Source organism: Meles meles, chromosome 13 (assembly GCF_922984935.1).
Source record: "Meles meles chromosome 13, mMelMel3.1 paternal haplotype, whole genome shotgun sequence".
NCBI classification, from domain to species: Eukaryota; Metazoa; Chordata; class Mammalia; order Carnivora; family Mustelidae; genus Meles; species Meles meles.
This window is the reverse complement of record NC_060078.1, coordinates 55912128-55935347: the sequence shown is the minus strand read 5'-3', so window position 1 is coordinate 55935347 and position 23220 is coordinate 55912128. Positions and strand designations below refer to the sequence as shown.

The 23220-nt window shown below is 40.6% G+C and overlaps 1 protein-coding gene across 4 annotated transcripts in view; it reads left to right on the top strand.

Annotated features, from left to right (window-relative positions):
• Positions 1-22450, top strand: part of BLNK (B cell linker) — a 76067-nt gene extending 53617 nt beyond the window's left edge. For all 4 annotated transcript variants that reach the window (XM_046026986.1, XM_046026988.1, XM_046026987.1 and 1 more), the window contains 9 exons: positions 6163-6232; positions 8175-8202; positions 9035-9077; positions 11082-11166; positions 11735-11766; positions 13375-13442; positions 14297-14380; positions 16617-16772; positions 21677-22450. In XM_046026986.1, coding sequence (XP_045882942.1) covers positions 6163-6232; positions 8175-8202; positions 9035-9077; positions 11082-11166; positions 11735-11766; positions 13375-13442; positions 14297-14380; positions 16617-16772; positions 21677-21796 — 686 coding nt within the window. In that variant the 3' untranslated portion in view covers positions 21797-22450. The remainder of the gene's footprint in view (positions 1-6162; positions 6233-8174; positions 8203-9034; positions 9078-11081; positions 11167-11734; positions 11767-13374; positions 13443-14296; positions 14381-16616; positions 16773-21676) is intronic.
• Positions 22451-23220: the final 770 nt, after the last annotated feature.

Here is a 23220-nt window from a genome sequence, read left to right as displayed (position 1 = left end):
TTGGGAGACTGAGTTCTGCTTCAAAGGACATTCTCCTTGAGAGAAAATGAAAGAAAATTATTTTCTTTATAGGCCACAGACTCATTTCTGGAGCAATTGTTCACCTTCCTCACAAGTTCTTGTCTTCTTTATTCTCTTCCCCCGAAACCCACAAGCTCTTTATGTATAGGGAGAAGAGGTCAGAGCCACCTTATTCAGCTCATCTTAACTTCTGGAAATGCATGTCAGCACAACAACCTAAAAGGTCATGGCAAGGTTGCTTTGGTCCCAGCTGGAGTGGTGATGCCTGACTCCTGATAACTCAGGAGAAGGGTTGTTATGACCAGAACAGAAAACCTTTCCCTGAAACATACATGAAGGCCTAAGCCCTCCTTCAGAATGATAGCTCAGTCATCTCTGGTGTTTGCCTCTTCTTACTTTACAAGGACTTCTTCCTAAACACACCCACTCCTCCAAAGAGCTGTACATCATGAGTTGTGTTTTTTGGTCTTTGTTTATGTTCTCACTTTTATGACACCAAACCCTAACTCATCCTCAGGGCCCAGCTTGAGGTACCCCCTCTTGGAAACCTCCTATGGTTTCTACAGCCCTCAGAGAGCTCTCCTTGGCTCTGAGTCTCCTCTCATCTACACTCAGCCCATCCCTATTCTCTGATTATGCTGGGTCCCAGTCTAATCTCCTTAAATATTTTGCAAGCTCCTTGAAGATATTGCCTTAAATCTCTCGTGCTCAGGAGGCCTTTCCTGACCTCACACAGGGGAGAACCCCTGGTGTATTACCCTATATACCTTGCACTGCCCCCTATTATCTCTAATCTCCCCTGAGATCTCTGCCTGTCATTCCTATAAGACCCTCAGCTCCACATCTTGCTCAGAGCTGTGTCTCCAGGGCCTGGACAGGACCTGGATCAGAGAGGGTGCTGAAATGGTGGTTTAGTCAGTCATTTGAGAGTGAATGAGTCCCCCAGTACAGGCTGTGTTTAAGGAATCACATGGCACCATCATGAGGGCATTAGCCCATTGGATTTACTATTATTGATTTTCTGTTAACCTAGCATAGCTATATTTTAATGCTAGAGTCATCAGAAGAAACCAAACCTGAACTAGGAAATAACTTCCTGGTTATGTGTCTGTTGGATACAGATGGGAGGATGTACAGGAGGAGGGAGGAAGTGAGATAATTTGGAAGGGACAAACCTGAACAGTTAGAATGAGTTTCTGAGTGTGCCATTTTCAGAGATGATTTCGATAAAAGGAATAATCGGACGACTTGCCCGTGTCTTTGCATAACCATCTGTTAGCCTTTAAAGACTCAGACAGTGCCTAGATAGACACGAAAGTGCTAAGGCTTCCAATCGGTGTGTCTGTCGGAGCAGGGCACCATGGCACCAGCTTCTGGTTCATGGATGTGACTTTGGCTCCTTGACGGCTCCTGGGGTGCTTGCCGAGGATTTCACAGTGGATTAGGTGCAGGGGCGCTCTCACCTCTGCTCTGTGCTCCACACGGAGAAGTGCAGTCTCAGGACTGCGCAGACTCCTGAGCCGGAGGGGTCCAGGCTGAGCAGTCTACGTTTCTTAGTCTCCTATTCTAAAAACATGGAGAAGAAAGTGGCACCTGAACCTTGGAGGGGAGGGAATTAAGCTGAGTAAACATAGGAATCTCACTCCTAAGGTGAGAGCTCTTTGCACCATTTTTTGAATCCTTTGTTTGGCATGATTTGATTCATGACCAGTCTAGCGAAGGCCCTGGACACATCCCAGGTGACAGTTGTGTCTTCCTTTCCACCTAGAGCTTTACCCTAACTCAGGGTGTCTCGACCTCTGCACAGTTGGCCTTTGGGCCTAGGTGGTTCTTTGTCATCCCGGCTCCTGTGCCCTTGCAATGTTTAGCAGCGCCCTTGGCTTCCCTGCCCTCTAGATGCCAATACCTACCCTCCCCAGCAGTGATAAGCAGAGGTGTCTCCAGACTTTGCCAGATGTCCCCTGGGGCCATGGGGGAGGGGAGGGGCCGCTACAAAATACTCCCAGTTAAGAACCACTGGTCTAAACAAACTGAAAGGATTAAAGAGTTTTGGTGATTTATCTCTAAGTGTGATTTGGAAGAAAGTTGTGCAGCCCCTGGCTGATTTTTTTGTAGCTTTTGTCAGAAGAGTGTAGACAGGGCAGGCATTTCTGAACTTCCTCTAAGGAGTTAGCATTTAAAAAGTGTTTTCTCTCCTTATTTCCTAAAACAGGGGAGGAGTTTGGGAATTTACAATTCCCTGCTAATATGCAAGTTGAATTTTACCTATAAGCTGAATTGTTCTGAAGCGGTTAAATTAAATCTCTATTTGGTAAGAGCTCACACAGTCCCTGAGAGGAAGGGATGCTCTAGCTGGTGTGCAAGCCCCACTAATAATAATAGAGTTTCTAGAACAGCTAGAAGAGAGTGAAATCCCAAGGGTTTCCTGTGCCAGCATTGAGATTGTTAAGGATAAGGAAACTCACCAACATTGTATGTAAAACTGAAAAGAGGATGATCCATAAAATATATGTGTTAGAAGGAAAAACAAAGAGTAGGTCATCTTCCTAGTTGAGAAATAGGTAAGCACCAGCTGTGCAAACATTAGCATCATTTTTTGCTCAGTACAATTAAAACAAAGCTGATTTTTCTCTTTTATTACGCTTTTGGACACATCTCCCTTTATCACATGCTCAATTTCTCCCTTGGAGTATTCCGGCCAAGAATATGGCTTTGCCAGAAAACAAGGATTCTGGTCACAAAGAGGGGACCAGGTTGTCCTACCCCAGTCATGCCACTGGGTCTAACTTCTGGCCCAGAGCAGCAGAGACAGTCACCAGCCTATGAGATAAGAAAGTCATTCTCCATCTTTCCATGGGCATCCACAAAAGCACCTCTCTGTTTCACTAATCTTTCCCCACATAAAGCAGGAACAACAAGTGAACCTGACCTGCCAAATCACACCCCAGAGTAATATTAGGAGGCACTGGCTGGACAGGAAGTGTCCACCTGACTTTCAGCTCAGCTAGCCTTGCTCTTCAACCCCAGCCCTGCCACTTAACCTCTCCGAGCCTCCGTTCCTTCCACGGGATGTTAGGTGCACATTCAAAGTACCCGGCACAGAGCCTGGCACCTGGAGACACAGTGGTTGTTGATAACAAGATGCTAAAATAGAAATAGCGATAATCCCATTTACCGAGATGCTTTATGGCTTATAATTTACATATCGTAAAGCACACTCATTTTACATGTATAATACAGTATTTTTTATAAATCATTACATTTACAGAGTTTTTTCACCCTCACTATAATCCAGTTTTAGAAAATTTCCATGCCCACCCCAACTCCAAAATATCCTTTATGCCTGTTTTTGGTGAATGTTCTTCTCCCCGCAGCCCCAGGCAACCACTGATCTGCTTCTTGTTGCTATAGATTTGCCTTTTCTGGACACCTCATATCGATGGAGGCATACAGCATCGAGACTTCTCCATCTGGCTTCTTTCACTTAGCGTAATGTTGTGTTTTTGTTTTTTAAGACTTTATTTACTTGAGAGAGAGAGAGCATGAGAGGGGAGAGGGTCAGAAGGAGAAGCAGACTCCCTGCTGAGCGGGAAGCCCAACGCAGGACTCTATCCTGGCCCTCCAGAATCATGACCTGAGCCGAAAGCCATTGCTTAACCAACTGAGCCACCCAGGCGCCCTCAGTGTCATTAGCATAATGTTTTTAACCTCAAATACTTTCAGTCCCTTTCCAGTAATATTAGCTTATTTTGGCTAATTCTTTACATTTTCAAAGTTCTGTTGTCTTGCAACTGTAACTCTGAGTTAGGTGAGGTAGATGGTTGTGTCCCCATTTCACAGAGGGGGTTGCTGAAGTGCAGTGGCTTTTAAGAGGCCACCCAGCCAGTTTGGTGGCAAAGAAATACCTAGAACCTTGTCTTCCTGATGAGAAACCATGGGATTTCTACCCGTGCTTGGACTACCTTCCCAGAGTAGAGCGGCATGCTCCCCCGCCACCGACCCCGATCGCAGAAGTGATTTATGGGCAAGGAAGGGGGAAGGAACATGGTGGCAGACTGAAGATATGAAGGGAAGGGAAGCTTAGTAGAGAAGCCAGGCAGTAAATATGACAACAACAACGTACCCAGGCCAGATGAGCCCATGGCACTGAAAAAGAGGGAAAACCCCTGGGAGGAAATTTTGACTTAGGCCTTCTTTCTACTTCCTTATTTTTCAGACAAGGGTGGGTTTTTTCCCCCTTCCCTGAAATCTTCCATCAAAATCTGTGAGTAGCCAAGGGTATTTTAATAGGGTCAATCAGGTATTAAGAATGTGAAGAACAGCATCCGTTTGGCTGATGAAACACAGCTGGACGCACGCTCCTGGTGACGTTTCCATTTATCGTCACGTGAAAGATTAAAAATTCCTAACATAGTCTCTTTTTCAAAATGTTTCTAAAATGCTTTCCAAAGTCGCATCAAAGTCGGGTAACATCTAAGTGTGAGTCCTGTGGAGGGGCCGTTCCTTCACGGGGTGCTGTGGAGGTGACACGGCGCACTCCTGGACGTTCTTCGGACGTACGAGCGTCCACGGACGTCAGCCCCGTGTAAGAACCGAATATAGAAGGCGAGTGGATAGGCCCTGAGTGAAGCCTTCAAGGCCTCTCTCTGGTAAAGTACAGGAAAATGAGCTTTATGGCCTCAGTTTTTACTGTTCTTGAGTCCCTTCTCTTTTGTTTGGGACAGGTGGTCCCGTCAGATGCGGTGGCATGTCGTGTGCATGTCCTCGGGTTATAAATCCCAAGGGGCAGAGGCTTCTGCTCCCCTAGCTCTCCCACAACCCCTAACACAGTGCTCTTCACATACCAGCTTCTCAGAAATTCTTAGTAACTGATTATTTCCTCCATGCTCACCTATATGTGCTTTATCTTGCAAACTAAAATAAGACATACTGAGGGGCGCCTGGATGGCTCAGTGGGTTAAAGCCTCTGCCTTCAGCTCAGGTTGTGATCCCAGGGTCCTGGGATGGAGCCTCACATTGGGCTCTCTGCTCAGCGGGGAGCCTGCTTCCCCCCCCCCCCCCCCGCCTGCCTCTCTGCCTGCTTGTGATCTCTCTCTGTCAAATAAATAAATAAAATCTTTTAAAAAATTATAAAAAAATAAAAATAAATAAAATAAGACATACTGAGTGCAGGCCTAACCTCTGTTTACAGAGTATCCCCTGTAGGTCCAATAGGAATTGTGGACTTAGCAATGTAGTAGGTTCTTAATACAATATATATTCAGTTTGATATAATTCAATAAAGAGCCTTTGGGTCACAGAGCTGTAATGTCCAGGCAGGTGAACATCAGCCTGAGGAGGCAGGCAGGAGATGCTGAGGGGAGTTGGCATCGTGTCTGGCTCTCCCCCTCGAGGCCTGCTCTGTCCCAGCCATGAAACTCTATCAGCCATGAAACTCTACCTCTCAGTTCCTCCCTCATGACTGTCTGCTTTCTGTCTTAGGTAGCCAGCGGGGAAGTGAGCTAGTGGACAAGGCCCTCTGGGTCCCTTCTTTGACTTGGAAGATGAGATTTGGGCAGTAGCTTTTCATTTGTCTCAGTCTGCCTATCTGTGCAGTGGGCCGAGGCCCTGAGAATTCAGAGGTGAATGAACAGCCTCTGGTTGTGAGGTTAGGTGCATAGACTGTAAGTCAGTGTGATTATGTAAAAGCAGTGCCTGTAGGCAGGGAGCGGGAGTGGTGGGTCTGTGTGTCTCCGTCTCTAGGCACCGCTGCTATGCACATCGGTGCAGCGTACACAGTTCCAAGTGCGTGCTCTTGGCTCCTTCCGGTAGGAACACTATGGGCCTTTCACTGAACTTGCAGAATCGGGGGCTCCACACTTGTCCCATGCGGGAAAAAGAGAAAGTCATTTAGAAATGTTAAGCTGGGGTCCCTAATTCACATCCTGGTTCCAAGCTTATAAACTGACATTATTTAAATATGTCATCATCTTGGCCTATGGATTTTCCCCAGTAGCATTAATATAACCACCTAGACATGCTTAACTGAAAGAAACCAAAAATGCGCCTGTATTTCTGAGCTTCCCGGGAAGGCCACCCTCACTGTGACCGTCGGCCCCGCATACAGGAGCTGAGGAGTGACCTGTGTGTATGTTTGTGCAGGCCGTAACAGTGGGGCCTGGGACGCGAAGTCACCTTCTCCTGCTGCGCCATCCCCGCTGCCCAGGGCTGGGTGAGTACCGGCTGTGCAGTGTCAGCTCTGTGAGGTGTGAGTGGGTGGTCCCTGCTCTTGTCTTGGGCAGGCCTGCCTGGAATCCACCAAGGGGTCCTGCCTGAGAACCTAGGGGTGGGTGGGCAGCGGGTGCTTTTCCTCTATTTCCACCCAGAAGAGCACACCTGCCCAAGCCCAGATACGCTTGCACCTCGTGCCACAGCAGGCGTGTTCCTAAAGAGTTTAGAAATGAAGTCCTGCTGTCCTGTTCTCCTCCACCACCACCCTGGCTTAAGGTGGACGAGAGGGGTCCCCTGCTGAAATTAAGACTAGCAGTCTTTCCTCCCCTAAATCGTTACTTAAATCTTAAGTTCCGTCGCGCAGAAGCTCCAGCACTTGAATAATTTTGAGGCCCACAAGCAGGTTTCATCTTTACTTTCTCCTCCTCCACTTCTCTTTCCAGTAGTTAATGATCTGTAAACAAACACACATACACCCACAACATGCACCCGTTGGTTTGATCCAAGCCACACAGCCGAGCTTCCTTTCCAAGGTGAAATAAGAGAACTGTTCTTTCTTATTGAATTTAAAAGAGCTTTGGAAACTGTTAGGCGATGCAATAAGTTAATATCACAAACAGTGACCCATAATTTTATATGGATTCAATAAGATATTTTAAAAGCACACTTAAATATGTGCAAAGCCGGCCTGCATGATTATTATCCTTAATTCTGCTTCTGCATAAAGCAAAGACATTTTTGAAAGGTTTATTGATTTATTTTAGAGAGAGAGAGTGTGTCATGAGGCGGGACAGAGAAAGAGAGAAACTTAAGCAGACTCCGCACTGGGCTTAGAGCCCGAGGCAGGACTTGATCTCACAACCCTGAGATCACCACCAAGATCACAACTCTGAGATCACGACCTGAGCCAAAAGCTAAAGTTGGACGCTTAGCCAGCTAAGCCATCCAGACAGCCCAAAGCAAAGACATTCTAAGTTCAAGGATTTATTAACCAAAAGTTCTTGTTGGCTCAGTTTTATCACTTTGGGCAAGTTACTTAATCTCTCTGAGCCTCAATTCCTGAATCTCTGAAACATAACAATAATATCCATTTTTAGAGGTCACTGTGAGGTTTACATAACAGATGAAAAGCCTAACCCAGTGCCAGGCACTTAGGAATTATTAGTGTTCTTCCCCTAGTCTTCCAGCTCTCAGCCAACAACAAAGCAAGTGAGAGAGAAGGTGAGAGTCTTTAAAAAAATACGGAGGAGAAAGCATACACCATTAAAATATTAGATTACAGTCTCTATCAGAGCCAAGACAAACCAGAAGTTAGCTCAGAAAACCCCTTTGGGACCACAGATCCCAGTGGTTTTCACACTTGTGTTGGCCTTGGATTTCTCTGTTCCGGGTGAGACCCTGGGCAGATATCTAGTAGAGAATAGTCACTTGAGGCAGGACAACAGTCGGCAGGAAGGGCGCTGGGGACAGCCTCCCCTGCAGGGGCTGTCCTCTGTCTCCACCCACGGCCCCAGGCATTAGCCCGAGGGTCCTGCTGGAGACTGGAGGGCTCTGCATACGCCTTTGAGAATACTGATGCTAGTCTTCATTTTATAGACAAGGAAACTTAAAGCTCCAACAAGCTTCCTTGGTGAAAGAGGCCTGAGGTCACAGAGTAATCAGCAGCAAAACTGGAAGAAGAATTCAGTTTTCTGGCTCCCTGACAAGTCTCACTCCTGTTTACCCCAGTTACCTCCTTGCCGTCTGCCAGTGGACCCTATCTGCAGCTAGGAGGATCATGGCTAGATCCTGTTTCCCTCCCCCTCTGCCCTTCAAGGACAGTCTTCCAACACCCTTGTACCATGTTCATGACACTGCTTTAAATTCAAGAGTCAAATGTTATGTAGTCAGCTCCGCTTTATCTCTATTATGTTTTAACAAAGCCCATCTTTTTGTCCCCCCAGGAAAAAACCAGCTACACCGCTGAAGACCGTAAGTTCATTTTGCATTTAAATGTGTTTTATATTTCCTGCAATGCCGATGCTTATTCCCTTATTTAAAGTTGACAGTGCTTCCAGCTAAGGTGAACGCAGCAATTCTAGCAACTGAAGTTGCCGCCCAGACAGTCCGAGAGAAATTCTGCATTCTTGGTTAGCCGGGGAAGATGCTGCATGGGGGGCGCTCATCCTCACTTGACCCAGCGTGGCTTCGCTGAGTGTGAGCTGCAGATCCAGGGTGGAAGCCAGGCTCCCTGCCTCCCCTGACATCTGCCTTCCCTGCTTTCCATCTGCCGGCCTGGGAGCTAACGGTGCCTGCCTGCTTTCCATCTGCTGGCCTGGGAGCTAATGGTGTATCAGGCGCACATAGGCCTGCTAAACTCAGATTCTGGCTGGAGTGCGGGGAACCTGGGCCAGCCCACTGTTTGAGGAAGCCCACCTTGACCTAGTACCTACCCCCTACCCTGACATCTGCAGTCACTTAGCAAGCACCAAGGGGCAGCCTGAAGACCAAAGTGCAAGACCGACAGGCCAGCGTCTACCGCGGGCCACGGTTCCCATCAACCCCATTGACAGAGCAGGGAAGTCCCTACACCAGGATGACACTGATCCTTCCATGACCTACTTCTAGTCCACTCTCACATAATGCAAAGGTTGGGCTGAGCACTGTGTGGGTTTTGTTGTTGTTGTTGTTCTTGTGATTGAAAGAATAGCTATGCATCAAAGGAATATCCTCCTAAATATTTATCTTATTAATAGTGCTTTGACATTCATTTCCACTTTCCACTGTATGGAATATCCTTGCCTTTTTTTTTTTTTTTAAATAGATTCCAGTTGCCTCTCCACAGAATGTCTCAAGTGTTTGTGAAGGTAAATCTGTACTATCCTGAAGGATGAGTATGTTCTCTTAAAGTTATTTGAATTAAGGATTTGTGCATAAGTGTATCTGTAGATTGTTTTCACTATTTATAAGGCAATTGTATGTATGAAACTCAGTTTTCTAAACAAAGTGGCCTTTACCTTGCAATGAGTAGTAAGGACATGAGCTTTCAGCCCAGTGTCTGTGGGGCAAATCTCTAGTCTACATGCCCCAAACCAGCCTGTTTGTAGACATACAACTTTCCAGAAACAGTGCCGTGGCCATAGATATGAAGCCTTATTCAGAGCTATACACATTATCTTAGAACTAATAGCTTAGTTAAGGTAATAAAATTTTTAAAAATTTATTTGAAGAAGTTCTTTTGTTAAGTTTTTAGAAATAATGATTTCCGAATTCAAATATATGTTTTAGTACACCTTCAGATGTTTTCCTTTGTCCTATCATAGCCTAAAAATCTTACATATACTTTTAATTAGAATTTTCCCATATTAAAAAAAAATACTTGTATTTGAAAAATACTCAAGGGGAAGAAAAAACAGAAAGAAGTAAGAATTACCCATATTTTCAACACTTAAAACACTATGTAGAAGTGAGTCCTGAACCCATCTAATTCACAACTGAAACTACCCAGTGTTAAAGCCGAGTGAGTGTTCTCCCCATTTCCTGAGTTTACGTGGGCACATCTCCATAAAATGTCCTGGTTTCTCTGATGATGGATGGCGGACATCTCCTGAATGTGTCCTACAACTCGCCTGTCTGCTTTAACTGCTCCACTTGGGGGATTTTTTTACATCTGTTTCCCCCATCTTTTTTCCTCCAGGATATTTCTAAGGTATCCCCCCCTTTCTGCTGTCTTCCTTCCTTTCTTCTGCCTATCCTTTGAGGCTTCTGCCTTGCTGTCGTTCCATTCCTTAGAGTCTCCCATGCCTGCTGAGCGTGGAGCTCAAGTAATAGTGGAGTCTTAGAGTGAGTGTCTGTAGGAAGTAAGCTCAACCCTGTGCAGATTCTATTGGCTTCCGGGGCCTTTGAAAACCAGCAGAGAAATGAGCTCCTGGCATGCCCCATGCAGCTCGGGTGTCTTTGTTGCCAAAGGGCTCCTAGGGCAAGAGCTTGGCATTCCATCTGTTTTGTGACTTGTCTCAAGAACAGAGGCAACCATCATCCAAACCCAGTGTGGGTAAGCAGACTCTTCTCACCTAGGAAGGAGGGAAGGAGAGAAGGATGGAAGGATGGATGGACAGAAGGAAGGAAGGGACAAGGAAGGAGGGGAGGAAGAAGCCTCCAGGACTGGAGAAGCAAAGCAGGGTGATCAAATCTCAGCAGGCTGTGGGAACCAAGTGTGTTTACGGTTTCTCCTTCTGAAATTACCAAGCTGTAAAGTCATAAACAAAAAATCTCACATGGCTGCTCAAAGTAACTTGTCATAGACTTAAAACATCCTTCAGGGATGCAAGGCTTCTGAATATCTCTGCATTACAAGAAACCCCGAAGTCTATCTTACCATTTCTTTGAATCTTTGAATTCATACTACATTTATTCCTTTTGGGTTCCTGTAATGGAAGACTGTAATTTTTCAAAATGAGTAGATTATTTGCAAACTCTGATTGCAAACTGATTATTTTGCCTCTTATCAGTAAAAATTGCTGGGATGTTGTAACACCTGTCGGGGGGAACATTGGCATGGTTTGAACTGGTTCATCTTTGGCCGCCGCCTATACTCACACACTTAAAGGTCCGCCCGTAGGCTCAGTTCCCATGGATATTGCCAGAGAAGGGGAAGGTGTGTTTGTAACACTGCTGGGTAAGAGTCCTCGTCCTAATCATGCAAACCCATCACCAGACAGACAGGTGCATAAACAGAAGGCGTCCTGGTGAGAGACATGTTCATGGGAAGACAGCAGACCAAATCTGGTTCGTCTAAGTTGATGTTGCTGGGTTTGGACATGGAGACAAACATTTCAATCTAGCCTAATACGAGAATTTTCTTAATGCAGAAAGGCCTATACCTGCTGAACGCCATCGAACATCTAGTCACAGACAAGAAAATATGCAGTCATCAATGTTTCCTCCTCCCCAGAAGTAAGAATCCTTTCCTTTAAAAATAAGCTTCCCTAACACCTGTGTTGTCGCACTGTATAGTGACGTTTGCTTGTGGGGCTTGGTAAAGATCTGACATTTTACTGCATTGCAATTGCATATTTAAAATTTTAACTTAATTTACATTCAATTAATTAACATATAGTATATTATTAGTATCAGTGTTATTAGTATCAGAGGTCAGTGACTCATCAGTTGTGTATACGCCCAGTGCTCATTAAATTTTAAAAAGTGTCAAATAGGAAAAAAACTTTAAAGGAACTACTTAGACACTTCGAAAGAACTGCTTAGACCTAATATTTGAGTTAATTATTGGCCTTAACTAAAATCCAACAGTTTAATCAAGTCTCTTCCTTTTATAAAACCAAAGGGGACAGTTTTACTTACTTTGAAGGTTTTGATGCCTTTTCCTATCTTTAGATGTTTTATTGGTCATTTATGTTCACTCCTTTGTGATGCCTCTGCTCCAAGAATCTTCAATGCAAGCAAAGCGTCACACTTACTCATCTTGTGCTTTGCTCTTTAACTAATCTGAAATTGTTCCTTTCAGACAAATCCATCACAAACCCGTACCCTTGCCAAGTAAGTACAGTGAAGCCACGGAAAGCACTATCGGGTGGTGGGTAAGGCTGGATTCGTGTGTCTGAGCAACATGTCCAGCTGGAGGTTGCTCGTTCCTCTCTGGTTTGTTTCCTCTTTTGTTAAATGGAGCCAGGAATATTGATTTCATGGTTATTTTCAAAAGTAAATAAATCTGAGATAATTTTTACTTTCATCTATTTTAGTATTGATTGAATATTTCACTGTTCATTCTGGTCATCTTTAACATCTTTAACATTTAATTTTTTTTAATAAAAGCAGTACGACTGTTTTCAAAATAAGAAGATTAAGTACCTGGTACAGTGCTTTGAATATAGAAGTCAGTGATAGCTATTTATGAGTAAATGATAGCTATTTAAGTCAGTGCTCAAGTCATGCTAAGGAGTCCACAGGTCCTACACATCGGGCGCCTTCCTTACCTGCTGGCTGACTCCATCCCTTGTTCTCTACTTTTCCCTCCACAGTCCAAGCACAGTGACCCCCTGTCTATCCCTCAGATATTCTAGGCCCTTGCGTGTTGCTATTCCTCTGACCTGGAACATTCTTTCCTGAGATAGCCACATGGCCCCTCCCTCCCTTCCTGTAGATTTTAACAGATTTTAACCGAGTGCCACCTCAGTAAGGCCTTCCTGACCAGCCTATTTAAACATACTGCTTGTCCAAGGCTAGTCCCCAGTCCCTTCCCTCTTATTTTTCTCCAGTACTTTCAACTCTGTAATATTGTATATATATTTAATTATGTCTTTATTGTCTATCTCACTCCATTAAAATTTAAACTCCAGGAGGGCAGGGCATTTTGCTGTTCTGTGACTGCTATATCTGTCCCTAGTGTTTTGATCCATGGCAGGCATGCAATGATGAATGAATGAATGAATGCAGTCAACTATTTTCTCTATTTCATGTGACAGGCTCCACTTACAGACTCTAAACTCCTTGAGGAAGTTTATGCCATAAGGCAGCAGTTCTTAAATGTTTTGGTCTCAGGACCATGTTAACACTCTTAAAATCATTGCAGACCCAAAGAACTTTGGTTCACTTGTTTCTATTAATATTTAATGTATTAATTAAAGCAGGCAATTAAACATATTTATTAATCCATTTTTTATTAAAACCTTTATTTTTTCATTGAATTGAACTCATTACATGTTAACATAAATAATGTATTTTTTATGAAAATGACTGTATTTTCCAAACAAAAACACTCTATTGGGAAGAGTGGCCTTGTCTTACATTTTTAAAATCTCTTTAATATCTAGAGTAACAGAGATGGATGGATTCTCGTATCTATTTCTGTATTCAAGCTGTTGCAATGTCTTCATGGTTGAAGTATAGGAAGAAAATGGGGCTTCACAGAGATACGGATTTGGAAAAGACCTCACAACCTCCCTGGAAGAATCCCAGGGGTTCTGGGGACCCCAGACCATTCTTTGAGAACCACTGCTATTAGGGATTTTTGGGGTGTGTGTGTGTGTGTGTGTGTGATTTTTCAGTGCATGTGTCCCCTGCAGCACCAAGCACAGTGTTAAAGTATAGGCATACCAACTGCTCAAGATACAGTGAAGACCCACTGATTTTTCAAATCCCTTACAGGATTTCCAGAAGGGGGAAGCTCAACTGTGGATGGCCTACTTTCATCTAACCCCCATTTGTCAGAGCAGGTATGAATGAACTCTTATTGTTATCATTAAACTGCAGGAAAGGGAGTGTCTTCTGATACCTTCTGATGAGCAGTTTGGGGTGAAGCTTGAGGACAGACTATGTTTTAAGTCAACTTGTGAGTTGTCATTCGCTGATGGCTACAGAATGCATTTTGCTTTCAGGGATTAGGACCCTGCACCATGTATTCCAATTTGTATTCTGGATGCCCTAAGGAACAGTTTGTGCCTCTTCAAAACTAGCAAAGAAGTGTGTTGTTTTTATTGTTCTTCGGCTCACGTAGATTCTATTTAAACTGTGTAATTTTCTCAGAATAGATCTGTGGAGGCATATGATATTAAAGCACATAAAGAAGCACAGTTTTAAAAAGACAGAGACAGAACTCTGGGTGCCCTTGGGCAAGTCTCTCTAAGCTTTCTCAACTGTAGAAAGGGTAAGTGTATGTATCCTTCTTGCCTTCAGAGTAGTTAAAAGAATCCGGTAAGATATATTTGATGAAAACACTTCAGAAATTAGAAAGCACTCCACAAAGCAACAGCTGGCCGATAGACAGGGAGCGTATTGCTTATTTAGGGGAAAGATGTAAATGACTCAGGAATCTAGCAGGATTGATTGATTGGTTGATTGATAACAATGCTCAAGTACTAAGGTTAGCAGCTAAGGCCAGATGAGAAAAAAGTCAATTATATAATCCTGTGGTTGATCAAAGGAAGCAGAAAACTCATTTTCAAATTGCTAGTCCAAATATAGTTAGGTCTGTCTTGGTAATGCAAAATAGGACTTTGTTTTCAGTGCACAGAAGGTACCATGTTACTGAAGGCACATCTCATGCTTAGCAATGCCCTCCATTTCGCAGGAAGCGGACATTCACTGCAAGCCATGGTATGCTGGTGCCTGTGATCGGAAGTCTGCAGAAGAGGCATTGTACAGATCAAACAAGGTTTGACCATTTTTAAGTCCCATATTCTACTCTTAGCCTGTAATAGGCACAGCTGTCATCCCAATAATTTGCTAACTAAAGAATTGCAACCATTGTGGATGCAGGGATTTTTAAAATTTACTTATTCAATAACAATTGCTCTCCTCTCCTCTCTCTCAAGCATCTCCCTCTTTGTTCTTCGGTCTCATTTCTACTTGTCCTTTCTTTGCCAGGATCCATAGGCTCCTCTGTTCTCCAATCAGTGGGAGAAGAAGGCTCCCCAGGGAGCTCTCTGTAAAGCTTGGTGCTACATGAGATCCATTCAGGAGTGAGAAGTAACAGGCTATTTTGGATCAATGCATGGGTTAAAAGATCAAGGTCAAGATGGCAAAAAGTACCTGGAAGTAAATTTTTGGAGAGGCCAAGCCTAATCATGTAGGAACACTAGGAGCAGTTTGGAAAAGTCAAAGTTAAAATGCCATCTCCCTTTCTTTCTCTTTCCTCCTTCCATTTTTCTTTACTTGCACTTTCCTTTGTCGGAATATATAACATTTACATACTGGTTTTTGCTACCTTTGCTTTAGTCCTAGCTCTGCAATTAAATATATTAAATACTTTCCCATCAATCCTTTTGCTGGCTTCCCCAGTTACCTTATTATGTTTGACAAAGCTCACCTTATAATAGATTCTCAGGAAGGACTATATTTACATTATTCCCTGAGTTTTTGCACATTCAAAGCTGTTCATAATCTGATAACGTAGAGGATATTTAGGCTGCTTATAAAATCCTTGTCTTGAGTTTTTAAAAGTGTTGCTCCACTAGGTTGCCTTGTTTTATAGGATACTTTTGAAAAGTCTGATGCAAATGTTATTTTCTTGACCTCATGTATAATTTCATATTTTAATCAGAAGGCTCTGCAGGCCTTTGGTTTTTAAATTCTAATCATTTTCCAGAATGTGTCTCTGACTTGACTTGCAAGTCAATCTTTTCAGATAGATGGAACCCCTTTCAATATGTAGACTTAAGTTTTCTCTTATTTCCAGAACATTTTCTTAAATTCAGTCTTAAAAAGTAATTCTGGGGCATCTGGGTGGCTCAGAGGGTTAAGCCTCTGCCTTCAGCTCAGGTCATGGTCTCAGGGTCCTGGCATCGAGATCTGTGTTGGGCTCTGGGCTCAGCAGGGAACCTGTTTCCCCCTCTCTCTCTGCATGGCTCTCTGCCTACTTGTGATCTCTCTCTGTGTATCAAATAAATAAATAAAATCTTTTACAAAAATAATTCTGTTCTATTATTTTATTTCTCTTCCTTAAGGACTTAAATTACATGCATTTTGGATCTTTTTTATTTTTCTTTCATTCCAACCACTCTGACTTTATTGTATTTTTAAAAAAATTTCCTCTTTTTCCCTCCTGTCTGGGTTGCTTCCATGCCTTGCTTCAATCATTTATCATATCTTCATTTAAAGATACTGTCCCTTGGGCATCTTGTAATTTCTTCATTTCTGATAGGTTTGCCTTTCTCTTCAATTTCCTTCTTGAGTTTGATCAACTCTTGTTGCATTTCTTCTTTCTGCTTTTTGTCCATTTTTTGTTCAGTTTTGGATTTCTGGTTCTAGAACATTTAATTTATTTTTTAAGTTTTTAAATCATTTACTCATTTTAAGTAATCTCTACACCCAACATGAGGCTCAAACTCATGACCCCAAGATCAAGAGTCACATGCTCTTCTGACTGAGCCAGCTAGGCACCTCTAGAATATTTTATAAACTATTTATTTAAATTGGTATATTGTATTACAGGTTTTTTCTGCTTCAATGTAAGTTTTAAGGAAGAGAATTTTCACCAGCTGAAATGTTTTGATTTCCAGTTTCAGCTTTCTTCTCATAGTACTTTTGAATGGAATTTGTTTCATTTTGATATATGTATTTTTTTATTCATAGATTACTTGTAGACATGGTTCCTAGTTCAGGAATGCTCTCTATATTTAATCTTACTGTGTCCCTTCACACATTTCTAAATATATAAACATAGCATCTTATTTCATGCATCAAAAAGTGAGCATTGACTTCACTCAGGATTTTCTAAGAGTATATATTTTACTGAAGTATTTTCTTTGAAAATAATAAACTGTAATCTATAATAAAAATCACATAGCTCAGTAATTATCTTTTGAATATAATATAGGTATAAACTAATTTATAACGTGTGAAAACCTAAGTAATACTCACCATAATTGTGTTTTTCTTTTAATAAACAGGATGGATCATTTCTTATTCGGAAGAGCTCTGGCCATGATTCCAAACAGCCATATACACTAGTTGTATTCTTTAATAAGCGAGTATATAATATCCCTGTGCGGTTTATTGAAGCAACAAAGCAGTATGCTTTGGGCAGAAAGAAAAATGGTGAAGAGGTCAGTAACTTCTCTTTTAATCCAACTCTGTAACTATGTATTGAGCACAATGGTATCATAGCATATTTAGGTGCTAGAGATGAGGAGAAATGATACAAGAGTATTTGGTGCAAAGCATGCATACATGTCATGAAAAGAAAAGAGTACAAGATAAAATACTGTGTTCGGGCAGCATATTCTATGAAAAAACAGAAAGGAAGAAAGACTTGTATGACATAAAGGCTGTGTCTTAGTGGCCTTTATCCTGACTCACTGTACTCTGATTTGGCATTTTGGTTCAGCGAAACATAGAAATCAAAGTTTAAGTGTCAAGTAGAATCACAGTGTCTGGAGCTCCTAAGTCAAGAACTAGGATCTCAACTCAAGTATCAATAGATGACCAGGGAAGGATCAGAGGAGGTGCAGAAACTTGTCTTTAAAATTAGACTATAGCCCTCGGACCAGAATGAGCTTTTTGGACCTATAGCAAGAGAAAAGCATCATAGAAGGTCTTGAATACTAACCAAATATGAAGTCCAACTCCTCTTTAATCTGGACCAAACTCAATACTTACCATATCTCTGTTTAGCCAGCTTTTTTTTTAATATAAGAAAGCCCTGAAATATGGGCTGGAACAATCCATAAGTGGTTGGAAAGGGAGTGAAACTTGTTCTGGCCTTGAAAGATAGATTGAGTTTGAATAGGTAGAATGAAAATTAAAGACGAGAATGAGAAAAGTGGAAAGAAAAATCTAAGCAGAGAAAATAGCATTTAAAAAATTCAAGTTAATGTTTATTTTCAATACTCTTTCAGAAAGAATTATACTCATTCCAAACCCAGCACTTGTTAGAAAGCGTTTGAATTATTACAAAATATTGTAATTGCTGAAGTGTTTGTCCTGTCCACTAGATCAGACCAGGGACTAGACTAGGTCTTGTTCATCTCTGTATTTCCAGAAGCATAGCAGAAGAGCTGCCTTCAGTGGATACTTGGTTAGTTCTTATTAAGTGAAGGAATTTGTTTGAGTGATTACAGGCAGGAGAATTGCATTTGTAAAACAAACTGGTAAGGTCTCTGTCAATGAGTGTATTTTCCATTTTGCTTTTTTAAATTGTGGTTAAAAAAAAACCTCATATCTTAAAACTTACCATATTAACCATTTTAAGTGTATAGTTTAGTATTTAAACTATACACTTAATTTTTTTTAAAGATTTTTATTTATTTATTTGACAGGCAGAGATCACAAGTAGGCAGAGAGGCAGGCAGAGAGAGAGAGGAAGGGAAGCAGGCTCTCTGCTCAGCAGAGAGCCCGATGAGGGGCTCGATCCCAGGACCCTGGGATCACGACCTGAGCCGAAGGCAGAGGCTTTAACTCACTGAGCCACCCAGGTGCCCTACACTTAATTTTTTTTTACAGCACTGTAAAACAGATCTCCAGAACTTTTCATCTTGCATATCTGAAATTCTATACTCATTGAAAACAGCTCCCTTTTTCCACTCTCTCCCAGTCCCTGGTAATCACCATTTTACTTTCTATTTCTATGAATTTCACTACTTTAGATATCTCATATAAATGGCATCATACCATGCTTGTCCTTTTGTGACTGACTTATTCCCTGAAGCATTATATCCTCAAGGCTCATCCATATTGTGTAGTATGTGACAGGATTTCTTTCCTTTTTGAGGCTTCATAGCATGCATTGTACTGTACACCACATTCTGTTTTGTACATTCATCTGTTGATAGACATTTGGCTATTGTTGATGACTGTTGTAAATAGTGTTGCTCTGCTCACAGGTGTGCAGATGTTCCTTTGAGACCCTTGCTTTCAGTTCTTCTGGGTATATATCCAGAAGTGGGATTGCTAGATCATATGATAGTTCTATCTTAAAATTTTGAGGAACTGTCATATTATTTTCCATAATGATTGCCCCATTTTACAATCCTACCAACAGTGCAGAAGGGTTCGAACTTTTCCACACGCCCACCAACACTTGTTATTTTCTGGGATTTTTAAATAGTAGCTAACCTAATCAGTAAAAGGAGATATTTCATTGTAGTTTTGATTTGCATTTCTCTGATGATTAGTGACTTTGACCATCTTTTCAAATGTTTGTTGGCATTTGTATATCATCTCGGGAGAAATGTCTATTTGACTTCTTGGCCCATTTTTACATTGGGTTATTTGATCTTTTGGTTTTGTGTTGTAGGAGTTCTTTATACATTCTAGATACTAATCCATTATCAGATAGATGATTTGCAAATGTTTTCCCCCATTCCATAGACTGACTTTTCATTCTGTTAATTGTGACCTTTGATGAACAGAGGTTTTTAAGTTTAATGTAGTCCAATTTACCTATCTTTGTTTTTGTTGCCTGTGCTTTTGGTGTCATACCCAAGAAATCATTGCCAAATAATCTCACAAAGATTTTCCCCTGTTTTCTTCCAGGAGTTTTAGAGTTTGGGGTTTTATTTTGCTTTTAATAAAGTCTAAGATAATTAGAAAATGCAAAACTCTTGAATCTGAAAACACAAAACACAGATCAAGACCAAACTTAGGTTTTAAAATATAGATTGCATTATCATTTAACACCAGTTAAACTTAAACAGAATTGTCTGCTTTTCCATGCTCACAAAAGCCTTCATTCTCACTGAAACCTTCATCTGACAAATCTTTTAAAATAAATGCTCTTCAGTAGTAGTCAGTATAATAAATAGTGGTGATCCTTGTAGGACAGAGTGACTTTGGATGGATGGTTTCATTCTAAGCTTCCCCAGGAAGGGGTCCAGTACTTCTAGAAGAAGCTTAAGGGTGGGAGAAGGAGCTGTCCTATTTAGAAGTTCTGAAATTCTCATAAATTTTGAGCTGCCATAGGGATTCTGGACTCTTTTGTCCTGCTAAGGAAACTCTGGTAAAAAGGGATTCCTCTTGGCGTAAAGAGTCTTCATCTCTACCATTGGATGAATAGAACAGAACTTCACCCTACTTCCTACATATCCAGCCTATAGATACCAAAACAAATGCTATAATGGTATCTGGAAGTGCAAACAGAGTCCATTAAAACTTTTACTTATCTATAATAAAAAGGTTATTTTTCCCATACAGTGAATATCTGAGTGGAAAATGAAAGCTTGGGTTACATGATATCAACAATGTTGATATTATGAAAAGTCTGTTTGCCTGTATTTGTGTTTGGGTGTATATGGGTAGAAAAAGAAACCAATTGATTAACTGTTGAACTATTTTATGCAGTTGTTTTGGCATTATGCAGATACGATATTTAGGAATTTTATAGCTTTGATATCTGTTTATTTTATGGACCATAATATTTTGAGTTATCACGATCAGGTTGTTTTTCTGTCCATATGAATATCTCAAACACAATGAATTACTGTAGACATTTTTTTTTTTAAAAGCACTAAGGAAACTACAACTGTGCTCAATTCCACATTCAGTATGCCTCAATTCTGCTTCCTGTTTCACATATTTCAACTCAACTCAACTCCCTATTCAAACATTTAAATCCACAAACACTCCAACAAAGAAATACTCAAAAATATCCAGGGACTGGAATGACAGAATAAGATGTTTGTTTGTGTAAGTATAGCAACTCTCTACTGTGTTTCCTGGGTTCAGAAAACACTTTTTTGCTTGGAATCCACTTCAAAGGGGCCATGGTATTTCATTTCCTGGTTCTTCAATCCATCAATTTAACTTCCAACTGCATTCAGTTTAACAACATGCTATTCCAAGCAAACAGGATGAATGTCTTTATGAATATCATGAAAGAATTTCATTGGCAATTGCTAAAGGGCTGAATGATTGAAGAGCAAGTTCAGAAATAAAGAGTAAAGATATGTGAAGGTCCCTGTCTTTCATCTCTCCTCCCTAACCTTCAGATAGTCAATTATCTAAAAGACAACTGGCATTTCATTTGAAAAAGTTGACCAGTATTCTGAATACTTTATTTAGTATATGGATATTTGGAAGCTATCCAAATAATTAATTAAAAGGCTTTAAAAACTTTTATTCTAAATGTTTGTCTTTATATGAAAAATTAAAAGAATAAATCAGTTGTTGATAATTGCTAAATTTATGGCAGTGTTGCAAAACAATTACTGCTTTTTTAAAAAATGACTCTAAATGTATTTATTTATGATTGTGAGCTTATAGCACTTTCGTATAATCAATGCATTTCATTTCCTTTCCTGTGTTATATTGTGTTATACTTATTTTCTCTTTCATTTAAAATTTTGATAATTCAGGAGAATATTTGTGATAACTTTAAATTAAAATCCATAAACAATAGGAATTAGCATACAGGAAAATAAATACGTATGGTAAGAGCCCAGGATGGATTCCATTATTAATTAACTCTAAACTAATTAATAATTAGCTCTGGGAACTAGAGCAAAAATGAAAATATGAGAATTTATAAAGCTTTATTTATTCAAAAAGGAAAACAAAAACAAAACAAGCATCAATTACTCTGGGAAATAACTCTTTTCTGACACTAAATTCTAGGATTAATTTATTACATCACTTCTTGCATCTAAGACTTGTACAACATAACAGATAATCTATGTTTTGTAAAAAACGTAGAGAAATTTAGTGTCTGACAGTTTTACACTTGTTACTGAATAAAAAGTTATTAAATATTACATCATAACTCAGTGGAGTAATTTCTCTAAGTGGTTACACTAATTGAGGCTGCCAGTGTTTTTAATGTAACTGAACATAAGCAAGGCCCGAGTTGGTCACCTGAAGCATTACAGTCTTTGTTAAATTAGACTTTTTTGGGTAGAATGTCAGCTGAGACCTAGTAATGTTGACTAACTTGAGAAAGTGGGAGAAGATTGGAGGAGCAGAGCTCGAAGTTAACATAAGTTCCAATGTTTAATTCATCTATGTTTTCTTGCTCTAGTACTTTGGAAGTGTTGCTGAAATTATCAAGAATCATCAACATAGCCCCCTGGTTCTTATCGACAATCAGAATAATACAAAAGATTCGACAAGACTGAAATATGCAGTTAAAGTTTCATAGATCTTTTTGAAAAGGGTCAACACCATTGCTTAAGACATTTTCCTTATTTCTATTTTTGAGAAAAAGTCCCTAAACTTCTTATTTTGGATTCTGAATCATCCAGTAATAGGATAGAAGATGGAGGCAGCTACTGAGGTGGTCATCCATTTCTTTATAAGAAGCTCACACGGACTTGTTCTATTGCCTGACCTGATGAACTGTGAATATTTGGTGAGATCGGGTTATCATGCTACTAATATTCTCCAAATAAACATCTTTATTTAAAATAAATAGCTGTAAAGTCTTTTTAGTCATGTAAGAAAATAACACTCTATTTTCAAATATAAGAAAATAATATTCTTAGATTAAAACAAAGCTGCTGGAAATTTGGGCCAGCACAATTGTCACTGGTACACGAATGTAATGTCTACTGCCCATGCTTGACAATTATGTCTTGGTTGAAATTGTAATATGTAGAAAATAAAATATAGGTAATGTACAATATTTATAAGTACTGATTAAGGGGGATGTCTGTTCCGTGAGTAGGAAACTGCAACTAAGCTGTGGGAGATGCACATACCCAGTCATGGGAGATGTATATAGATATGAACTTTCTAGAAGATCTTGTCCACAATTATGTTGTTGGTTTTGCTTATTAAAAATAGTTCTACTCTCTTTGATCTGTATGTCTATTAAGCGGGTCCTTGATATGAGGTTCAAAGGGGGATGAGAGCAAAACTAGGGAAAAATCCCACAGAACTAGAGCAGAAAAGCAGACGTTGATGAACACTAAGGAATGAAAGACATACCATTATGAGCAGTCATATCCAAGGTCTTAGATCATCATAGAAATGTAATATGGCTTGTCATATCACAGCTTTTCATTCTGCTGTGTACTTTAAACAGGCACTTAAATGAAAAAGCAACTAATTAAGATAAATCAGATAATCAAGAATACACTTGATTACAGAATAAGATAGCAAAATCTGAAAAGATTTTGAAAGGCTAGAAGGCAGTATTTCAGAGTAACAAACACACAGACCCACTTATAAAGATAATTGTATTTCTAGCCTCTAGAACTGAGAGACAATGAATTTCTGTGTTTTTTTTTAAGTCATTCAATGTATAATACTTTGTTATGGTAGCCTTAGGGACATCGTACAATCCATATACATTTTTTTTAAAGATTTTATTCATTTACTTGACAGACAGAGATCACAAGCAGGCAGAGAGGCAGGCAGAGAGAGAGGAAGGGAAGCAGGCTCCACATTGAGCAGAGAGCCCGATGCGGCGCTCGATCCCAGGACCCTGAGATCATGACCTGAGCTGAAGACAGAGGCCTTAACCCACCGAGCCACCCAGGTGCCCCAATCCATATACATTTTTGACAGTGAAATAAAATACAAATGGGTTTTGGAAATTTTGTATGGAAAGGTTTTTTTTTT